Source organism: Aulostomus chinensis, chromosome 14 (genome assembly GCF_037954235.1).
Source record: "Aulostomus chinensis isolate RoL2024-O1b breed Wild chromosome 14, RoL_Achi_v1.0, whole genome shotgun sequence".
Classification (NCBI taxonomy): domain Eukaryota; kingdom Metazoa; phylum Chordata; class Actinopteri; order Syngnathiformes; family Aulostomidae; genus Aulostomus; species Aulostomus chinensis.
Window position 1 is genome coordinate 18,054,992 of NC_141333.1, and position 16,146 is coordinate 18,071,137.

A 16,146-nucleotide genomic window follows, 5' to 3' on the forward strand; every position below is an offset into this window, starting at 1 on the left:
AAACACAGCCCATGACATGTTACTTTATCTGATCGATGAAGTCCTCAAGCACATGCTCTTGCAATAGTCAACATTAAAGTCTAGCCTCAAGATTAGTTTGTAAATATATTAATTACATATCATAATTTCCATCAAGATCGCTTTAATTTAACTCAACTTTATTCACACCACCTACATTTATAATTAGCTTAAAAAAAAAAAAAAAAAAAAAAGGTTGGACGTTAGAAAAAAGCAAACACACCTTATTGTCTTGCATGTCACGGTTGGCTCCGTTTTTCAAAAGCACAAGAGTGGCTTCCACATTGTTAACCGCTGCTGCCCAGTGAAGAGCCGATTTACCTAGAACGGAAAGATGAAACAAAGACGTCAACCAGATTCTGGTTCCATGGTAACTACATTTAGACTCTTCACATTTAGTACAATATTATTTATTAAAATATATTATATAAAGAGCCTTAATGTATCTAATATTGTTAAAATAAACAGTTATTTTGAGGGGGCTTTGACCGTTCTTCCAGTTTTCCAAGAGTCTCTGTTTTTTCTACTTTGAGGTTATGTAAAACAGCAATAATAGGGTAGCTCGGCTAAAAAGTTGACTGTCAATGTGATGGAATAACATAATAATGATCATATACAGCCATTCAGAAACTAAAGGATAAGAAATGTATGGAAGGGTAGGCTGGTTCCTTATTCTAAGCTTTGTCTTAGGGGAGGCCTGCGATCTCAGACTCTAAAATATACTGGAATAGTAAAATGGTTTCCTGACCATGGTCATCTACTGCATTGATGTCAGCATGGCAGTGGATCAGCTCTTCCACCATGCCCTCCACAGCGAGCCTGGCTGCCAGGATCAGTGGAGTGGTGCCGTCATTCATCCGGGCATCCAACTCTGTTGCACGATTACGGATCAGAATCTAAAAAAAAAAAAAAAAAAAGTAAACACATGAGATAGATGAAAACTACAAATACAAATTTCATCTGCTCTTCTGATCAGACAGTGTCTCACCTGGAAGACACCCTGTGCATCAGCCGCTACAGCAGCGTGCAGGGGCGTTCTGCCCATATTGTCATGAGCATTAGGATCAGCTCCAGCATCCAACAGCCTCTTCGCAGCATCAGCCCGTGCATAGCGCGCCGCCAGGTGGAGTGCTGTTTCTCCTGTGCGGTCTGTCTGAGCCATAAGTGATGCTCCCTGAGCGATCAGGTCTGAGATGACACTCGGTCCTGGTTCATCTCCTCCACTCTCCTCTTCCTCTTCTCCATGCAATGTACAGTCTGGCCCTCCACCATTTCGCAGCGATGCCAACATCAGTGGGGTGAAGCCGTCTGCCAGAGAAGAAAATGATTATTAGAGGACTGAAAGAGAATTATGTACACTTGGTTTAAAAGAAGGCTAAATTTTCTCACCAGGTCCCTTGACGTTGACATCCAAACAGTCTGTGTCCAGGTCAGCCTGTGGGGGAGTAAGGCTGATGTCAGCAGCCTTGCGGTGCTGTACCGTCCATTCTCTGCGGTCAACACCTCCATCCATAGAGATAGGAAGTAAGGGTTTGTCTTCATTCTACAAAAGACAACATTAACTTAGAACAAACCACTTTTCATCATGTTCCACTGTTCTGCATCCATCTTCAGTTTACTTACTCTTGGTTTCTTGTTTGGAACTTCATCTTCCAGCCATCTCTGACTCTGACCTCCATCAATCATGGCTCCATCCTGGCTCTTGAAATTCCTGGTGTGGATAAAACCCTTAGGTATAAGCGAGAGTCTTCTACAGTAGCCACTAAATGGCTGTCTTTGTAACAGCAAGAGGGAGATTTGTAGGGAGATTTACTCTTTCCTCTGCAAAAATTCCTCTACGCTAATTCAAGAAACTCTTTGCTACATTTGACTATCGCTCAGTATTTCTTATATGTCCACTCACTTCATGTCAAAGTCATCTTGTCCCACAGGCTCTCTCCTCTTGTCATTTTTATTAGCCAAGAAGCCATCAGGTAGCCACAGGACACCATGTTTATGCTTCCTCTTTGCTGCTAGCATCCCCAGCACCAGAATAAGCAGAACAATCACAACGGCGACTCCTATCAGGTACAGTGGAATTTTTGTGTTTGGTTGAACTCTCAGGTCACCTAGGGGGTACAAGGACATGTATAAATGTCAAGACTTTTTTTTTCTTTTCAGTTACATCTTTACCTGCATCTTAATCGTCCCCTAACTACTTAAAAACATTCATACTTACTGGTAACAGACGCGACAGGGTACTGCAGGCTAGCTTTGATACGTGCTGCCGCAATGAAGGAAGCAGCCTCATCAGTGTTTGAAAAACAATCAGTAGATTTTTGGGAACATTCACGGTTGTCAATTTGAAGGTGCACCACAGACCTAAACAGAAAAACGCAGTTAATTAGCGATTGTTTCAAAATTTGTGAGAATATATCACAGAAATTTTAAGACTGAATATCATGAATTTTCCGTACCCAATAACCTCCCTCTCCAGCTCCCGCCTGCTTCTGGTCCTTCGTATGTGTCGTCCCTGCTCCTCCTCAAACCCATAGAATGGGTACACCATTGGCTCCTTGTTTTCATCCAGCTTCACCTGCAGGTTGGTGTGCAGCAGGGCTCCCAGGGACCGTAAGAAACCTCTCAAGTCCCCAATCAGCTCCTTAGGCTGTAATAAGACCACAATGACCAGGGTGCCATCTGCCACTTTGGCCGGAGTGTCACCAGAGCAGTCAAGGCCGTCCCAGCCACAGGCCTCTGTGTTGCAACTCCAGTCACAGATGTTGTTACCATAGTGGTCTGCACAGTAATCGTCATACCTGAGAATACACAGTACAAGGTGAGGGTGGCTATGAAATTATGAAGACAGTTGTAATTTGACAGTGACAAACTGTGGAGAAGGGTTACATACTTGCAAGGGACCGATGGAGCCTCCTGGCACTCAAAACTATCAAAGAGGCAACCGGGATTGTCACATTCCTTATCGCAACGTCTATTTTGGAAGAAATCCCAGCACGGGACACTGGCGGTGCAGTTGACCCAAGGCTGTTTCCAATTAAGCGAACAGTCTCCTCCATCCCACTCACATTCATGGTTGTTACACTGATCGTCACACACTTTATCCCCCAACTGGCCCTTGCACTGAAGATATGGGCAGGTTGTCTTGCGTGTTACAGACACTTTGTTCTCACAGTGTGGTCCAGAGAAGTACATAGGGCAGCTGCACCTGAACAGGGATGGGTTGGATGGGTCTTTGACGCAGGTTCCTCCATTTTGGCAGGGAGTTGGACACCTCTGGTCATTCTCACAGTGTGACCCACTGAAGCCTGCCTGGCAATGGCAGTACAGCTGTCCAACTGGTGACTCCACACAGTGGCCACCGTTCTGGCAGTGCAACTTAGCACAGCTGTAGCCTTCTATATCCCTACAGTTGAAGCCGGTAAAGCCCTAAAACAGTGTAACAGAGAGACAGTGATCTTAGCATTCTCACATTTGAGAAACAGAATGTAGCCTTGCAGCTGACGTGTAACAAAAACATTTGTTGTTAATAATAATAATAATAATAATAATAGACTTCTCTCCTAAAAATCTGCTACTTGTCTACTATACCTGAGCCATGGTGTGGCCCTCTGAAGCAAGCATGAGAATAAAAGAGGGAGCAGAGGTTAGTGCGGAAAAAAACAAGCATTTAGTGTGAAAAGATTGATGTTCTAGTTCCGGAGTGAAAGGAAGTTCAGTAGCAATTTCTGCCACTGCAACATATTGTTGTTTATATGTACATAATATTGTTTTCTACTGTGAGCATAAAGATGAAGGAAAGGTCTAATTATTCCCTACGCCTGAAATAAAATTAGGTATTTTAACACACACACACACAAAATGTTACTGATGCTGTGGATTTGTAGAGTTTTAAGGACTGATACACTATTGAATATACTGTATACTGTAAGCAGATGTAATTATGGGGAGATGCAAAGAACTGATATCCAGTTGATAAAATATGTCTGAAAACATGACAGTAATTGTTCTAATGTGGTACCAAAGGCAGGGTGGGTACTGGAAAATAAAAAAACATGGTAGCAGCAAGTGCAGGAGGAGCAACAGGTCTGCTTGTGGACTGGGGAAAAAAAATCCACATCAAGTGCAATGCAGTACTGTCACCACAGTTGACTACACACCCTGGCTGTCTTACAAGTGAGCCTTGCTCTTTATGATAAGTAAGGATTTTTGGTAACCTGTGCCCCTGGTTAAATATGCAACTTTGTCTTCTATGAAGCCAGCACCGTATCCTTCAGTATGTGAATAAGAATAATGAAAAGTCAGTGGTACTGGTACCACTAGTAAACTTGTGTAAGAGAAGAAAGAAGAGAGGATGGTAATTTAAAACCTATGAGGGAAAGGTTTTGGTGAACATTCAGTTATCCAGGCCATGGTAGCTCTTACATAAGAGCTATTAGGGAAAGGAACTGTGAATGAAAAACTTACAGGAGCACAGGAGCAGGTGTAGCCGTGAACTGAGCTCATGTTCATAGAGCAGACGCCACTGTCATGGCACGGCTTTGACAGACACAGATCCACCATGGACTCACAATGGCGACCTGACAAAGAAAGTTGTGAAAAACACCAGGAGAAGACATAAATAACTGCAATAATTTGCAAGCTAATTCTAGAAAACTGTTAACACCTAGCACCAATGTTTGTGAGGTGTTTCAGGTGTTTGTGTGTGTGCATCTTCATTTAACCAAGAAATCTAATATTACAACGACATTACAACTTGTATGTTTAATATATATATATGGTGTTATGTCTTGAGCAGAAAGAATGAATGTACCCGTGTATCCAAGGCGACAGCGGCACTGGTAATCGTTGTCAAACTGAATACAATCAAGGCTCCCAGGGGCGTGGCACGGCCCAGACAAGCATTCATTCAGATCTCCCTCACAGTGTTCTCCGACAAATCCTGGAGGGCAGGAGCACGTGTAACGACCCACTCCATCCACACACTGTCCTCCATTTAGACAGCGAGGTTCGGAAGAGCCAGGTTTGGGGGCACAGTCATCCACGTTAATTTCACACCGAACCCCTAAACAGCAGAGAACAAACGGATCACTTCAAGCATGGAAGTGTATAGCTATACAACTTTTTGGTGGACTGTACTTGAGCTGTAAAACAATACATCTAAAAAAATTGTGTTTGGGAACATTACAATTAAGTGTGTGTTCTCTGTAATATGCAACATTACCATGTGTTCCAGGCGGGCAGGAGCAGGTGAAGCGATTGATGAGGTTTATACAGGTTCCTCCATGGAGGCAGGGCTTCGAGTGACATTCATTGACATCATACTCACAGTTCACTCCCTGGAAGCCTGGCTTACACTAGAATAATTAAACAGGCGTTAGCTCAATGCATGTTTTTGGACCGTGGATGCACACAAACCCACCTGTGGGGAAAAAAGGCATGCAAAAAGATTAATCCCACTTACTATACATTCGTAGGTGCCTTGATAGTCTTTGCATGTGGCTCCATTACGACAAGGGTTTGATTGACACTCATCGACCATCTCTTCACAGTAGCTGCCCGTGTATCCTGGCTGGCACTGACACTGGTGGGAATTACCCACATTTACACACCGCCCAGCATTTTTACATACATTCTCCACTTCCAGACCTGGAGTAATTAGGAAAAGGAGTAGCATACAGTGAAAAACCTTTATTTAAATTGACCTCTTTTTGAAACCCCTGTCAAAAAAACAAAACATCCGTGTAACCACTGTTTTAAATGTTAAATTTGTGTGTCTTCTGTTGACTTGGTAAAAAAAAAAAAAATTTATTGCATATGTGATGACATCAGCCATTACCATATCTCAGAATAGTGTGTGTTTGTTGATGAAATAACACAAAGTTCTTACTATTCCTGGCAGCAAAGTCCTGGCAGGACATATTTGGGACATCACAGTAAAGTCCTGTCCATCCCATTTGACAGCGGCAGGTCCAGGAGGTTGCTGTCTGAGTGCATGAGCCACCGTTGTGACAGCGCACCTGGCTGCACAAGTTTACCAAATTCTACATACAAAGATAAGGACAGATTTAAGGCTAGCAGTAAAAGTCGCTGTATCTAACCTCCTTTCTGGTTTAAACATTTTTATTCAAAGCTACTGCAAGCCAACGGTGTTATCACACAGCTTTGCAAACAAAGGCCTTTTTACTTTTGCTTCAGTGCTGTTAACAACAGCAAATGTTTATAATCTCTCGTCTCTACAGCAAAAAAACACACAACACACAGCTGACACAGGAAGAAGCTATATCTACTTTTGCAATGATGAACCGACAATTTACCTGGCAGTTGGGTCCATTATATCCCACAGGGCAGGTACAGCGATAGGTGCCCAGGCCATCAGTGCATGTGCCTCCATTCTTACAAGGCTGAGAGTCGCACTCATTCTGCTCATACTCACAGAATGTACCATAAAAACCAGGGCGGCATCGACATGAAAACGTGTTGATGTCATCAATGCACGTTCCATTATTCAGGCAAGAACTGGACAGAAAAAAATGAAGTGACAAATGAACAATGTTTGTCTGGAATAATTTTAAGGGACATCTGAGAGGCAGAGGGCAAGAAAATCTACAATAAACAAGAGCTCAGCTTCTTTAGTGAGGTTGATAATTCCTATTTAAATACGACATTTCGTATCACAAGTAATATATTTGGTTTGTCATGATCAAGTCATGATCTTCCAACCAAGTTCAAGAACTTTACTTGTAGTAATATATTACATTTGTTTTATACTTAAACTGCAAGTTACTGGAGGCCATAGAGATCATCAAAAGAAAAAAAAAAGTACATCATGTGTGAATAAAATGCATCTTTTATGGATGCATTTTATTGCCAACTTAACAGCTGACCTCTCAGTGCATTCCTGGATGTTGCGTTCACACTGGATTCCATCAAATCCTGGTCGGCACTCGCAGACAAAGCTGTTGACGTAGTCCCGGCAGATGGCACCATTCCGGCAGGGCTGGCTCACACACTCATCTACCTCGGTCTCGCACCGATCCCCTGCAAAACCTCGCCGGCAGTCACAGGAGAAACTCCCAACATCATCCACACAAGAACCTCCATTCAAGCATGGGTCTGCAAAATGGAGAAGAGAATGTGAGGAGAAGTTTTTTTTTTCCCACAGGTAATTGTAGACACCAAATGATCTCCAAGTTATATTATGTGGATCCAATAAGAAACATTTCGGAGGTAACTCCTTTCTGTTTGTCTGGATTCTATATGATGTCAATTTGTGTGCTCATGTAACTTGATACCTCACGGGGCTTTTAGCACTTCTTTCTATTGGAGCATTTCAAATAAATCTAGTCTCCAGCCGACACTGTCATTCAAAACTCATTTGAAAATACAAAGTTGCAGGTTCCACTGGGAGGAGCCACAAAGTGTGAGAGAAACTCACTGGGTGAGCAGTCATCAATGTCAGTCTGACAGTTGTGTCCGCTGTATCCTGGTTGACATTTACACGTGTAGCTGCCCAGGCTGTTCATGCAATGACCGCTATTTTTGCAAGGATTCTTTTTGCATTCATTCACATCCTCAGTGCAGCGTGGACCTATGCAATTATAAACACAGATATATTAATATCATTACAACGGTAATACACAAGTTTTAGTGACATGACTTTGCTCACAAAAACAAGCAGCCAGATCAGACAGACATAAAAGAATAGACAGACTGACAAACCTTGCCACCCAGCAGGACATCGACAGGTGTAAGACATGTAATCTGCAGTGGGACGACACTCTCCTCCCCTTTCGCATGGATGTGAGGCGCAAGGAACAAGCTCATCCTTACAGTGTTTACCTGTTTGGAAATTACACAAAGTATAATAAATTAAAACAAAAAATTAAAAAAAAAAGCTTGAGGCAATTTATTATCTTCTGCCAGTTACCTCTTTGATAAGTAATATTGCCAACAAAATATTACAGAATTGATGTTAAACTGTTCCAATGTTTTATCTAAATATACATTTGAATTTTTGCTTCAAAAGTAACCAAAATGATGAATCAGTTGATTCAATAATAGTTCTCACAGTTGAAAGAGCAACTGACTGTCTGTCTGTTTTCATTAAAGATTCCTTTAATGAATGTGAATGAACATTTCCAACCACTTCGGAGAGTGGATGCTGACAGGAAGGAGGGTGCAAGTGTAGTGACAATACCTGTGAATGGTGGACTGCACTGGCAGGTGTAGCTGTTGACCCCATCAATACAAACACCATGGTTCAGACAAGGATTGGATGCACATTCATCTACATTCTTCTCACAATTCACACCTGATGAGATTAAAAATGGTGATTGAAATACATCCTAAAATGCCATCCTGGCTGTTTGTTTTTTTCAGCTGAAGCACTAATAATATCATTACCTCTGAATCCAGGTTGGCACTGACAGGTGTAGCCATTATGCCGATCCACACAAGTACCCCCATTTTGGCATGGACTGGACTGGCATTCATCCTTTTCCTGCTCACAATTTTGTCCTACCCAGCCTGCTTCACACTCACAATGGTACCTTCAGACACAGACAAGTATGAGTTTAAAATGTCAGTGTAACCACATGGTAATAACACTACACTTTTAATAGTAGTAATAATAATGTGTGGTTACATTGACACATTTAACTTACGCTTGAGTTCGTGTCAGTTCAAGAAAAATATTACTACTATTAGGTTACTCTGTACAACTGGCAGAGCTGACAATGAAGTTCCAATGATGAGATTTTTTTTTTTTTTTTTTTTACAAAGAAGCAGTATGAGACATCCTACCCATGTTGCTGTTCAACACATTCTCCATGTACACAGGGCTGATGGGCACAGTGGTCAGTCCCTGTGAGACACAGGGGGCCGTGGGTGCTGGGTGGGCACAGGCAGTGAAACCCATTGATCTTGTCCATGCAGGTCCCCCCACTCATACATGGATTTGAGTTACACTCATTGATTTCCACGTTACATTTGACACCTAAGAGAAAATGATTTAGACATAAATAAAAACAGTGGTGGCATCTAATCTGTCAGGATTTAGAGCCATAACTCCTCATAACATCCGCAATATTATGGGCTAATCGTAATGAGTAATCGTTATTTGCTGATGTTGTAGCAAACACACCTGCATATCCAGGGGAGCACACACACTTGTACTCATTGATGCCATCCTGACACTCTCCGTACTCACAGGGGTTGCTGGCACAATCATCTTCATTAACCTCACAGTTCGGCCCTGAAAGACAAAAATGCAGTCATATAGAGCAAACCTGCTCTGCAGAATTATTGAATCTGGTGGTATGATGTGTGCTGAGGTTCAAAAGGGACAGTCAACTTTCTCAGATATTTGGCTGAAGAGAATATGGAGTTGCCTGCAGCATCTGTTAGAATATGTGAAAGTTAGCTCAAGCACCTCCAGGGGGAGTCAGACTCTATGAAAATGAAGCCGGCAGGTGACAAACTGAATCAACAGTATGCCAAAAATTCACATAAGGTATGCAGATATTTCACAAAAGGGGTGAAAAAGACTGAGACACAAAGTGAAAACTAAGCTGAGAGGCCCATCAAAGGAGAGGATGTGGAAGCATGACAACTGAAAGTGAGATCTGACAGCCATTTTGGTGAAGTCAATGCAATACCTACACTAGTACCAGTACATGGAACACTAATACAATGTACTGAGTTGAATAAGCTTCTTCTTACTCACACCTGTCACTGCAACACAACAGGTGCACACACCCACCTGGACTGCCCTACACTACATGACATTCAAAGTTATACAGGAAGCTAAGGGGGGTTGGTCTTTGCTTTCAATTCTACTTGTCCCCTTAACAATAAGACCTTCTAAATTCAATTACAGATAAATTCTCAGGGATAATGTGAATTTGGCTCCTAGTCATACCTGGCAACTTGTGATTATTTATTTACACATAAATTCTTTCCTTTTACTTCATTAAATACAATACAAACTAAAAAACATAATTACATGTTTATTTCAACAAAGGGAACCTATGGCAACCAGATGAGTTAAGCTTTCGCTCTGTCTGGACCAGGATAGGATAGACACAAGGAGAAAACTTTGTCAGGCAGATAAGATGTTAATGAAACAGAGTAACATTTCAATGGTTGGATTAATGTGACATCAACCATTATGACACTGGTCTCATCAGAAGTTCCAGGATTTTTCTTTGAAGAATAATTAAAAGGAACCTATTCATTATACATTATACTGTATAAGCAGTGCTGGTCTGCTGCAAAGGCACCAACCTGTAGTTCCTGCTGGGCAGTTACACTGGTAGGCGTTCACCAGGTCAATGCAGTGTCCTCGGTTCTGACAAGGGTTGCTGTGGCACTCCTCGACTTGGATGTTACAAATGGAGCCAGTGTATCCAGGCTGGCACTCGCAGGAGAAGGTGGCAATGCCATCTTTGCATACCCCATGGTGGCATGGCTCTGGCTGGCAATCGTTGATGTTTTCTTCACAAAGTACTCCAGTGAAGCCTGAAGAGAGGACAGTTTGTTTTCTTAAAAAGGGAAAAATGCAGTTTTGTATCATGTACTGTGCTAATTATTTCCTGGATCAAGAAGGGGGTTAACTGTTTATCCCTTTTTTATGCTGAAATAGCAGATGTTATAAGTACTTGAAACATGTCTGCAATGCAATTCTTTAGTATTACCTTCAGCACATTCACAGTCGTATCTACTGGGTCGGTCAATACACTTGGCCCCATTTAAACAGGGCGTGCTGGAGCACTCATCAATATCGATCTGGCACATTTCACCACTGAAGCCTGAAAACAGTTTACAGAACAACATGACGGACATAGTGAAGATCCTGTGAATTCAAAAAAACAGAACTAACACAGCAGTGAAGGGAGTTCAATCAAGGGAAATACACAAGCACAGATTTTTGTGTACCAACCTGCTGGACATTCGCAGACAAAGCGGCTGACCTGGTCCAGACATTTACCCTGGTTCAGACAGGGGGAGCTTAGACACTCGTTCACCTGGATCTCACAATGAGTCCCTTCAAATCCTGTAGGAACATAGAGTAATCCTTTCTAGTTATAGTAAATATTTTTTTTATCAACCCTGCCTACCTACTACTTCTGACTCCAAATAAACGACAAAAAGAAAGCTAAAATAATCAAAATACTAAACATACAGAGCGTCCACTCCCTCATCAAAATGAGAAATCTCAAGTGTACCAGGCATGCAGATGCACGTATAGTCCCCGATGCGATCCAGACATGTGCCATCGTTCTGGCAGGGGTTAGAAGCACACTCATTGACATCTTGTTCACAGCGTGGACCAGCGTAACCCCTAACACAATTACAGGTGAAGGAGCCATCGGTGTTCACGCACTGGCCACCATGTTCGCAGGGGTTGGTTCCTGACAACAAGAGGACAGGGTCATGGTTTGAAAGCAGAAGGGAACAAGAAGCTTGCACAGATTAATGCTTTGTGTAGAGCTTTCTCACCGATGCTGCACTCATCTCTGTCAATGTTGCAGGTGCTGCCTACGTAGCCAGGTGGACAGTTGCAATTGAACATACCACTGATGGGGTTGGTGTCACAGTGGGAGCCCTCTCTACAAGGGTTGCTGATACAGGCATCATCGACATGGCAAAGTAAACCTGAGAGACAAAAACAAAATGCAATCTGTTAATCTTTGAATTTTTAGACATGCCAGTTCTGAACTGGACAAACCTGCCCACATGAGAACACTATAAACAGAGCAAATTTGCTTAAATAAATAGATGAAATAAAGAAGATTCCTTATTAGAAAAAGTTTCATCAAATCTAGAAATAACTAGCTGTTATAGTCTGTGTCTTTTCCTTGAGGGTAGAAAAGTCTTACGCCAGCCACTGGTTAAATATAGTGTAATCTAAAACAGTATTTCTGGTTAGACTTGTTCCACCAAATGCAGCACTCAACAATTCCATTCTCTTTTCAAGTAAAGACAATTGCTGGTGTAGTATTCTGTCATGTTTTGAGTAATAAACAGCTGTTTAGAACTGTGAAGAGCTTTGAGGGAGACTGTTAGGATTGGTTTTGTCATATCTCATATGTAACAAAGAGTCATCTGAATTTCAGGATTTGGTATAAAAATATTTCTTTGTGGTTTCCGACTGCTGACCCACCCGCCTTCCCATGGGGACAGAGACAAATGAAAGAGGCAACACGATCAATGCATGTGGATCCTTGGCTGCAGGCGGCTGTTGCACAGTCATCAATGTTTTCAGAGCAGTCAGGTCCACTCCAGCCATTGACACAGACACAGACATAGCTGCCCATCATGTTGTTGCAGGTCCCTCCATTCTGGCAAGTGTTTGGCTGCAGACGACACTCGTCCACATCCTCTGTACAGTGCTGACCTGTGAAGAGACGGGTGAACATGAGGATATCAAAATACCTGATCTCACCTGAATACCTGTAAACCCAATCTTGCGCAATTGAACATTTAAAAAAAATAAATATTTCACACACTCCCATTTAAAGCTCATATAAAGATTTACGTAGTCATAGCAAATTTAATGGCTCAAAGAACATCCTGTATATCCACGGCAGCAATAGCCGATCAGGCCTTAATATCCCATTAGCTTTTGTTTCCACAGGTTAGTCTAGTGCTATATAAACAGGCCCAGGGAAGCTTGTGTATGCCACACACGTGTTGGCAGAGGCACACCTTGTGTGGTGTAAAAGCCACTACTGTAAAGATGCATTAACAGTGGGAGGCAGTGATGTGAAAAAAGCGCTGCAACACGTCAGCAAAGTGATGAATCTACATTGCAATATTTTTATATTGAAGCTTTGCAAATTTTTTGGGTCGAAGGAAATGAATTGGATACTCCTGTTGTTTTGAGTAACATTGGATGTAAATACAGTTTTGGCTTGTTCACAAGTAAGTTGACAAGGCGTGTTTCACAGGCAGACAATGATGAATATTGGAACCGTATGAGAATTTTTAAGTGATTGAATAAAAAGATGCATGATATACAAAAAAACTTACTGTGGATTAACTTTTAAAAATGAAAGAGACGACAGAATGTTCTGCAAAACACAAAACACATGGTATAGTATCCTCACATACAGAATCCCCAGACACATACCAGTCCACTCTGGAGGGCACTGACAGTTGTAAGTGTTGACTCCATCCATACACGTTCCTCCATTGTCACATTGGTGGCCTGGGCAGTCATCAATGTTGTTCTCGCAGTTGGTACCATTGAATCCTGAAACACAATAAAGAGGTATTAACACTGTTTTCCATATTTATCTGGTTCACCTTTACTGAATAATATCAGCAAACTTTTCAGTGTTCATCGCTTTAAATGTGTGTTCATGTTCAAGACATGCAACCAAATCCACTTAATTTGATTTCCTTTACACAATGCTTGCACAAACTTCCCAGTGACTTGCTACAGCAGCTTCAGAGCTCTTTTCAGGCACAGTGCTGAACGCATGTGTTGCAAATTGCTCAATACACAAAGATTAAGAAAGTTCACTTGCTGGAAAATGCACCATATTGATAAGCAGATTCTTTACCTCTGAAAGCAAATTAGCCTGTATGGAGTGAGCAACCGCTGATGTTCTACCAGACGATCCATCAGTGGGTGAGACAGAAAAGTGAAAGATGTGGCTGAAACGCCTCCAGCATAGACCGGCCTCTCGTGTACTTAAGTATTATGACATGCCTAGATAGTGTATAAACAGCAGCTGTGTGTGTTTATTGTGTCTGCTTGTTAAATGTAGCAGACTGGCCGGACAGTTTGTTTAATTCAACACAGCCAGCAGGATCACAGTGTTTGCACCTCAAACAGCAAAATGTAGCAATACAGACATTTAAAGTTACCCATATTTGTTGATACAAATCAGTTACAGAGTTCCTTTTCCTATATTAATTGTTAATTTTTCTTTATTGCCTTCCTGCGTTTTCTCACCAGGCTACACAGCTGTTTACAACTCTGCGGGTGGTAAATTTTTTATCAGTTTATTCAGCTTAAAAAAAGAGACTGAAAAGTTTATGGATTACTCTGTTTGATCCCTAGATTACCTGGAAGACAGTGGCAGGAGTAGCTGGTTTCAGAACTCTGGTGGCAAGTGCCTCCATTTAGGCATGGTGAAGGAGAACAGGGGATATACGAATTCTCACAGTGACGGCCAGTAAACCCCGGGGCACAAATACATCTGTGGCAACAGCAACAGTACATATAACTTCATTTAGTCATAACACAAAACATGCAATGATTTTTCATTTAAAAAAAATGTATGTTGTGACTGAATAATATATCAAAGTTTTCAATAACTGTCATTATACATAAACAGATATTATTAATTAGATTCTCACTTGTAGGAGCCAGGGGTGTTGACGCACACTCCGTCATTCTGGCAGAGAGAGGGTGTGGTGGCACATTCGTTTGTGTCATTACGGCAGCGGAAACCTGTGTAGCCAGGAGGACAGGAACATGTGTAGCTACCACCTGATGAAGAGCTGCATGTGCCACCATTTGCACAGGGACTAGAGAGACAGCTGTCCTCGTGTTCACACCGCGGCCCTGATAATTAAAAAGGAAAGAGATCTGTGTATTACAATACTTGGCTTGACCCATTTATTGATAGATCATGCTGGAGGGGAAAGCTACATCATAGAAAGCTGGGATTATTTTAATGATATTTTCTGTACCATTTAAACCTGCCACCAACAACATTATCACCTGGATACAGAGATGGAATCATGATTGGTCGCATGTACGTATGAGATTTATTGTAGAAGCACATGCAGTAATACTGCAATGTTCTAGGGATTGAGATCCCTGTGTTGCCGGCTAGACAAATTTATAATCAAATTTCAGTAAGTTCTCCAATTTAAAGATATCATGTTTACAGAGCAACAAACCACACATTTTCATTAACCTGCTTAGCAGAGATAATTCCAGGCTTACACTGCGATTTAAAAATTAGCTACTTAAATTCCAAATGAAACATCCTTCATTTGTACAGACACCCAGGAAGAAAGTTGCTATAATAGCCATGACAATACTGTTGGAAAGTTAACTGCAGTATCTCACCTGTCCATCCTCTGGCACAGTTGCATGTGTATTTGTCGAGAGACAACAGGGCACAGACACCGCTGTTGGCACAGGGGTTGTTGGGGAAACATGCAGAGTTTTGCGGAGTTTGGCACTGATGTCCGGTAAAGCCAAGAGGGCACGTGCAGGAGGCGCTGCCTGGTACAGGTACACCGGCCAACATAGACACAGAGCAGTTCCCACCATTCAGGCAGTAGCCAGGATGGCAAGGGTCCTTATGGTGGCAGTACTCTCCAAGGAAACCTGGTGCACACCTGTATGCACACACACAAAACACACAGAGACATCACTGATGGAGCATGCAAAGACACACACATGGATTTATACCAAATCACCCTTTAATACAGACAATGAGTTTAACAAATAGACAAATATAGACGTGTGTGTGCTCGTGTGCAAACAAACAAAAGGGAGTTTCAGTCAACTGCACATGATGCACCACATCAGACAACTACTGTTGAGACTGAGAGCACTGATGGTTGACCGTTACCTCCACACAATAGTCCTGTGTGTACATCCATGCACATCAAAGACCTAAGTGAACCCACAAAGATTACTAATACATAGTCTTGCCATTGCCATAGGCTGAGCTGAATGACCGTAAGATTTGTCAGCAGTTGTTTTTTCTTTTCTATGGTAATGAAAGTACTGAATGTAACCTTGGTACCAGAGATAAAGGACAATAACATGTATAGTGGTTCAGACAAGTGCAGGTGTTGTGATAGGTCTGCTTGTGAAAAAATATTAAAACAAAAATATTAAGACGATGAAGACAGCTTGGTTACTGCTAGTGTATGATAGTGTGTGGTGTGTGTCTGTGTCTGTGTGTGTGCATATGTGTGATTGAAGAGAGAGAGACTGTGTGAGACAGCATTTCTGAAGACTGAAATAAATTACGACGGATCAAAAACTGAGACCACCACCATAGATGGATCTGTATTTTTTAAGTTAATTTGTTGGTAAGTAAATGCTAAATCATGTTAAAAACCAGGCTGAGTTCCTTCATGTGTTTTGCT

The 16,146-nt window shown here is 41.9% G+C and overlaps 1 protein-coding gene across 1 annotated transcript in view; it reads right to left on the reverse strand.

Annotated features, from left to right (window-relative positions):
* Positions 1–16,146, reverse strand: part of notch2 (notch receptor 2) — a 53,247-nt gene that overhangs the window by 3,422 nt on the left and 33,679 nt on the right. The window contains exons 3-34 of the mRNA XM_086223767.1: positions 15,110–15,384; positions 14,389–14,596; positions 14,095–14,228; positions 13,151–13,273; positions 12,182–12,415; positions 11,518–11,673; positions 11,244–11,429; positions 10,958–11,071; positions 10,713–10,826; positions 10,303–10,536; positions 9,161–9,271; positions 8,821–9,013; positions 8,422–8,567; positions 8,216–8,329; positions 7,738–7,857; positions 7,454–7,606; positions 6,903–7,131; positions 6,333–6,534; positions 5,906–6,059; positions 5,480–5,664; positions 5,240–5,372; positions 4,829–5,080; positions 4,483–4,595; positions 2,909–3,444; positions 2,475–2,816; positions 2,237–2,379; positions 1,922–2,126; positions 1,642–1,729; positions 1,408–1,561; positions 1,007–1,326; positions 767–914; positions 242–339 (exon numbers count right to left, since the gene is read on the reverse strand). Of these exons, the coding sequence (XP_086079893.1) occupies positions 242–339; positions 767–914; positions 1,007–1,326; positions 1,408–1,561; positions 1,642–1,729; positions 1,922–2,126; positions 2,237–2,379; positions 2,475–2,816; positions 2,909–3,444; positions 4,483–4,595; positions 4,829–5,080; positions 5,240–5,372; positions 5,480–5,664; positions 5,906–6,059; positions 6,333–6,534; positions 6,903–7,131; positions 7,454–7,606; positions 7,738–7,857; positions 8,216–8,329; positions 8,422–8,567; positions 8,821–9,013; positions 9,161–9,271; positions 10,303–10,536; positions 10,713–10,826; positions 10,958–11,071; positions 11,244–11,429; positions 11,518–11,673; positions 12,182–12,415; positions 13,151–13,273; positions 14,095–14,228; positions 14,389–14,596; positions 15,110–15,384 (5,917 nt within the window). The remainder of the gene's footprint in view (positions 1–241; positions 340–766; positions 915–1,006; positions 1,327–1,407; positions 1,562–1,641; positions 1,730–1,921; positions 2,127–2,236; positions 2,380–2,474; positions 2,817–2,908; positions 3,445–4,482; positions 4,596–4,828; positions 5,081–5,239; positions 5,373–5,479; positions 5,665–5,905; positions 6,060–6,332; positions 6,535–6,902; positions 7,132–7,453; positions 7,607–7,737; positions 7,858–8,215; positions 8,330–8,421; positions 8,568–8,820; positions 9,014–9,160; positions 9,272–10,302; positions 10,537–10,712; positions 10,827–10,957; positions 11,072–11,243; positions 11,430–11,517; positions 11,674–12,181; positions 12,416–13,150; positions 13,274–14,094; positions 14,229–14,388; positions 14,597–15,109; positions 15,385–16,146) is intronic.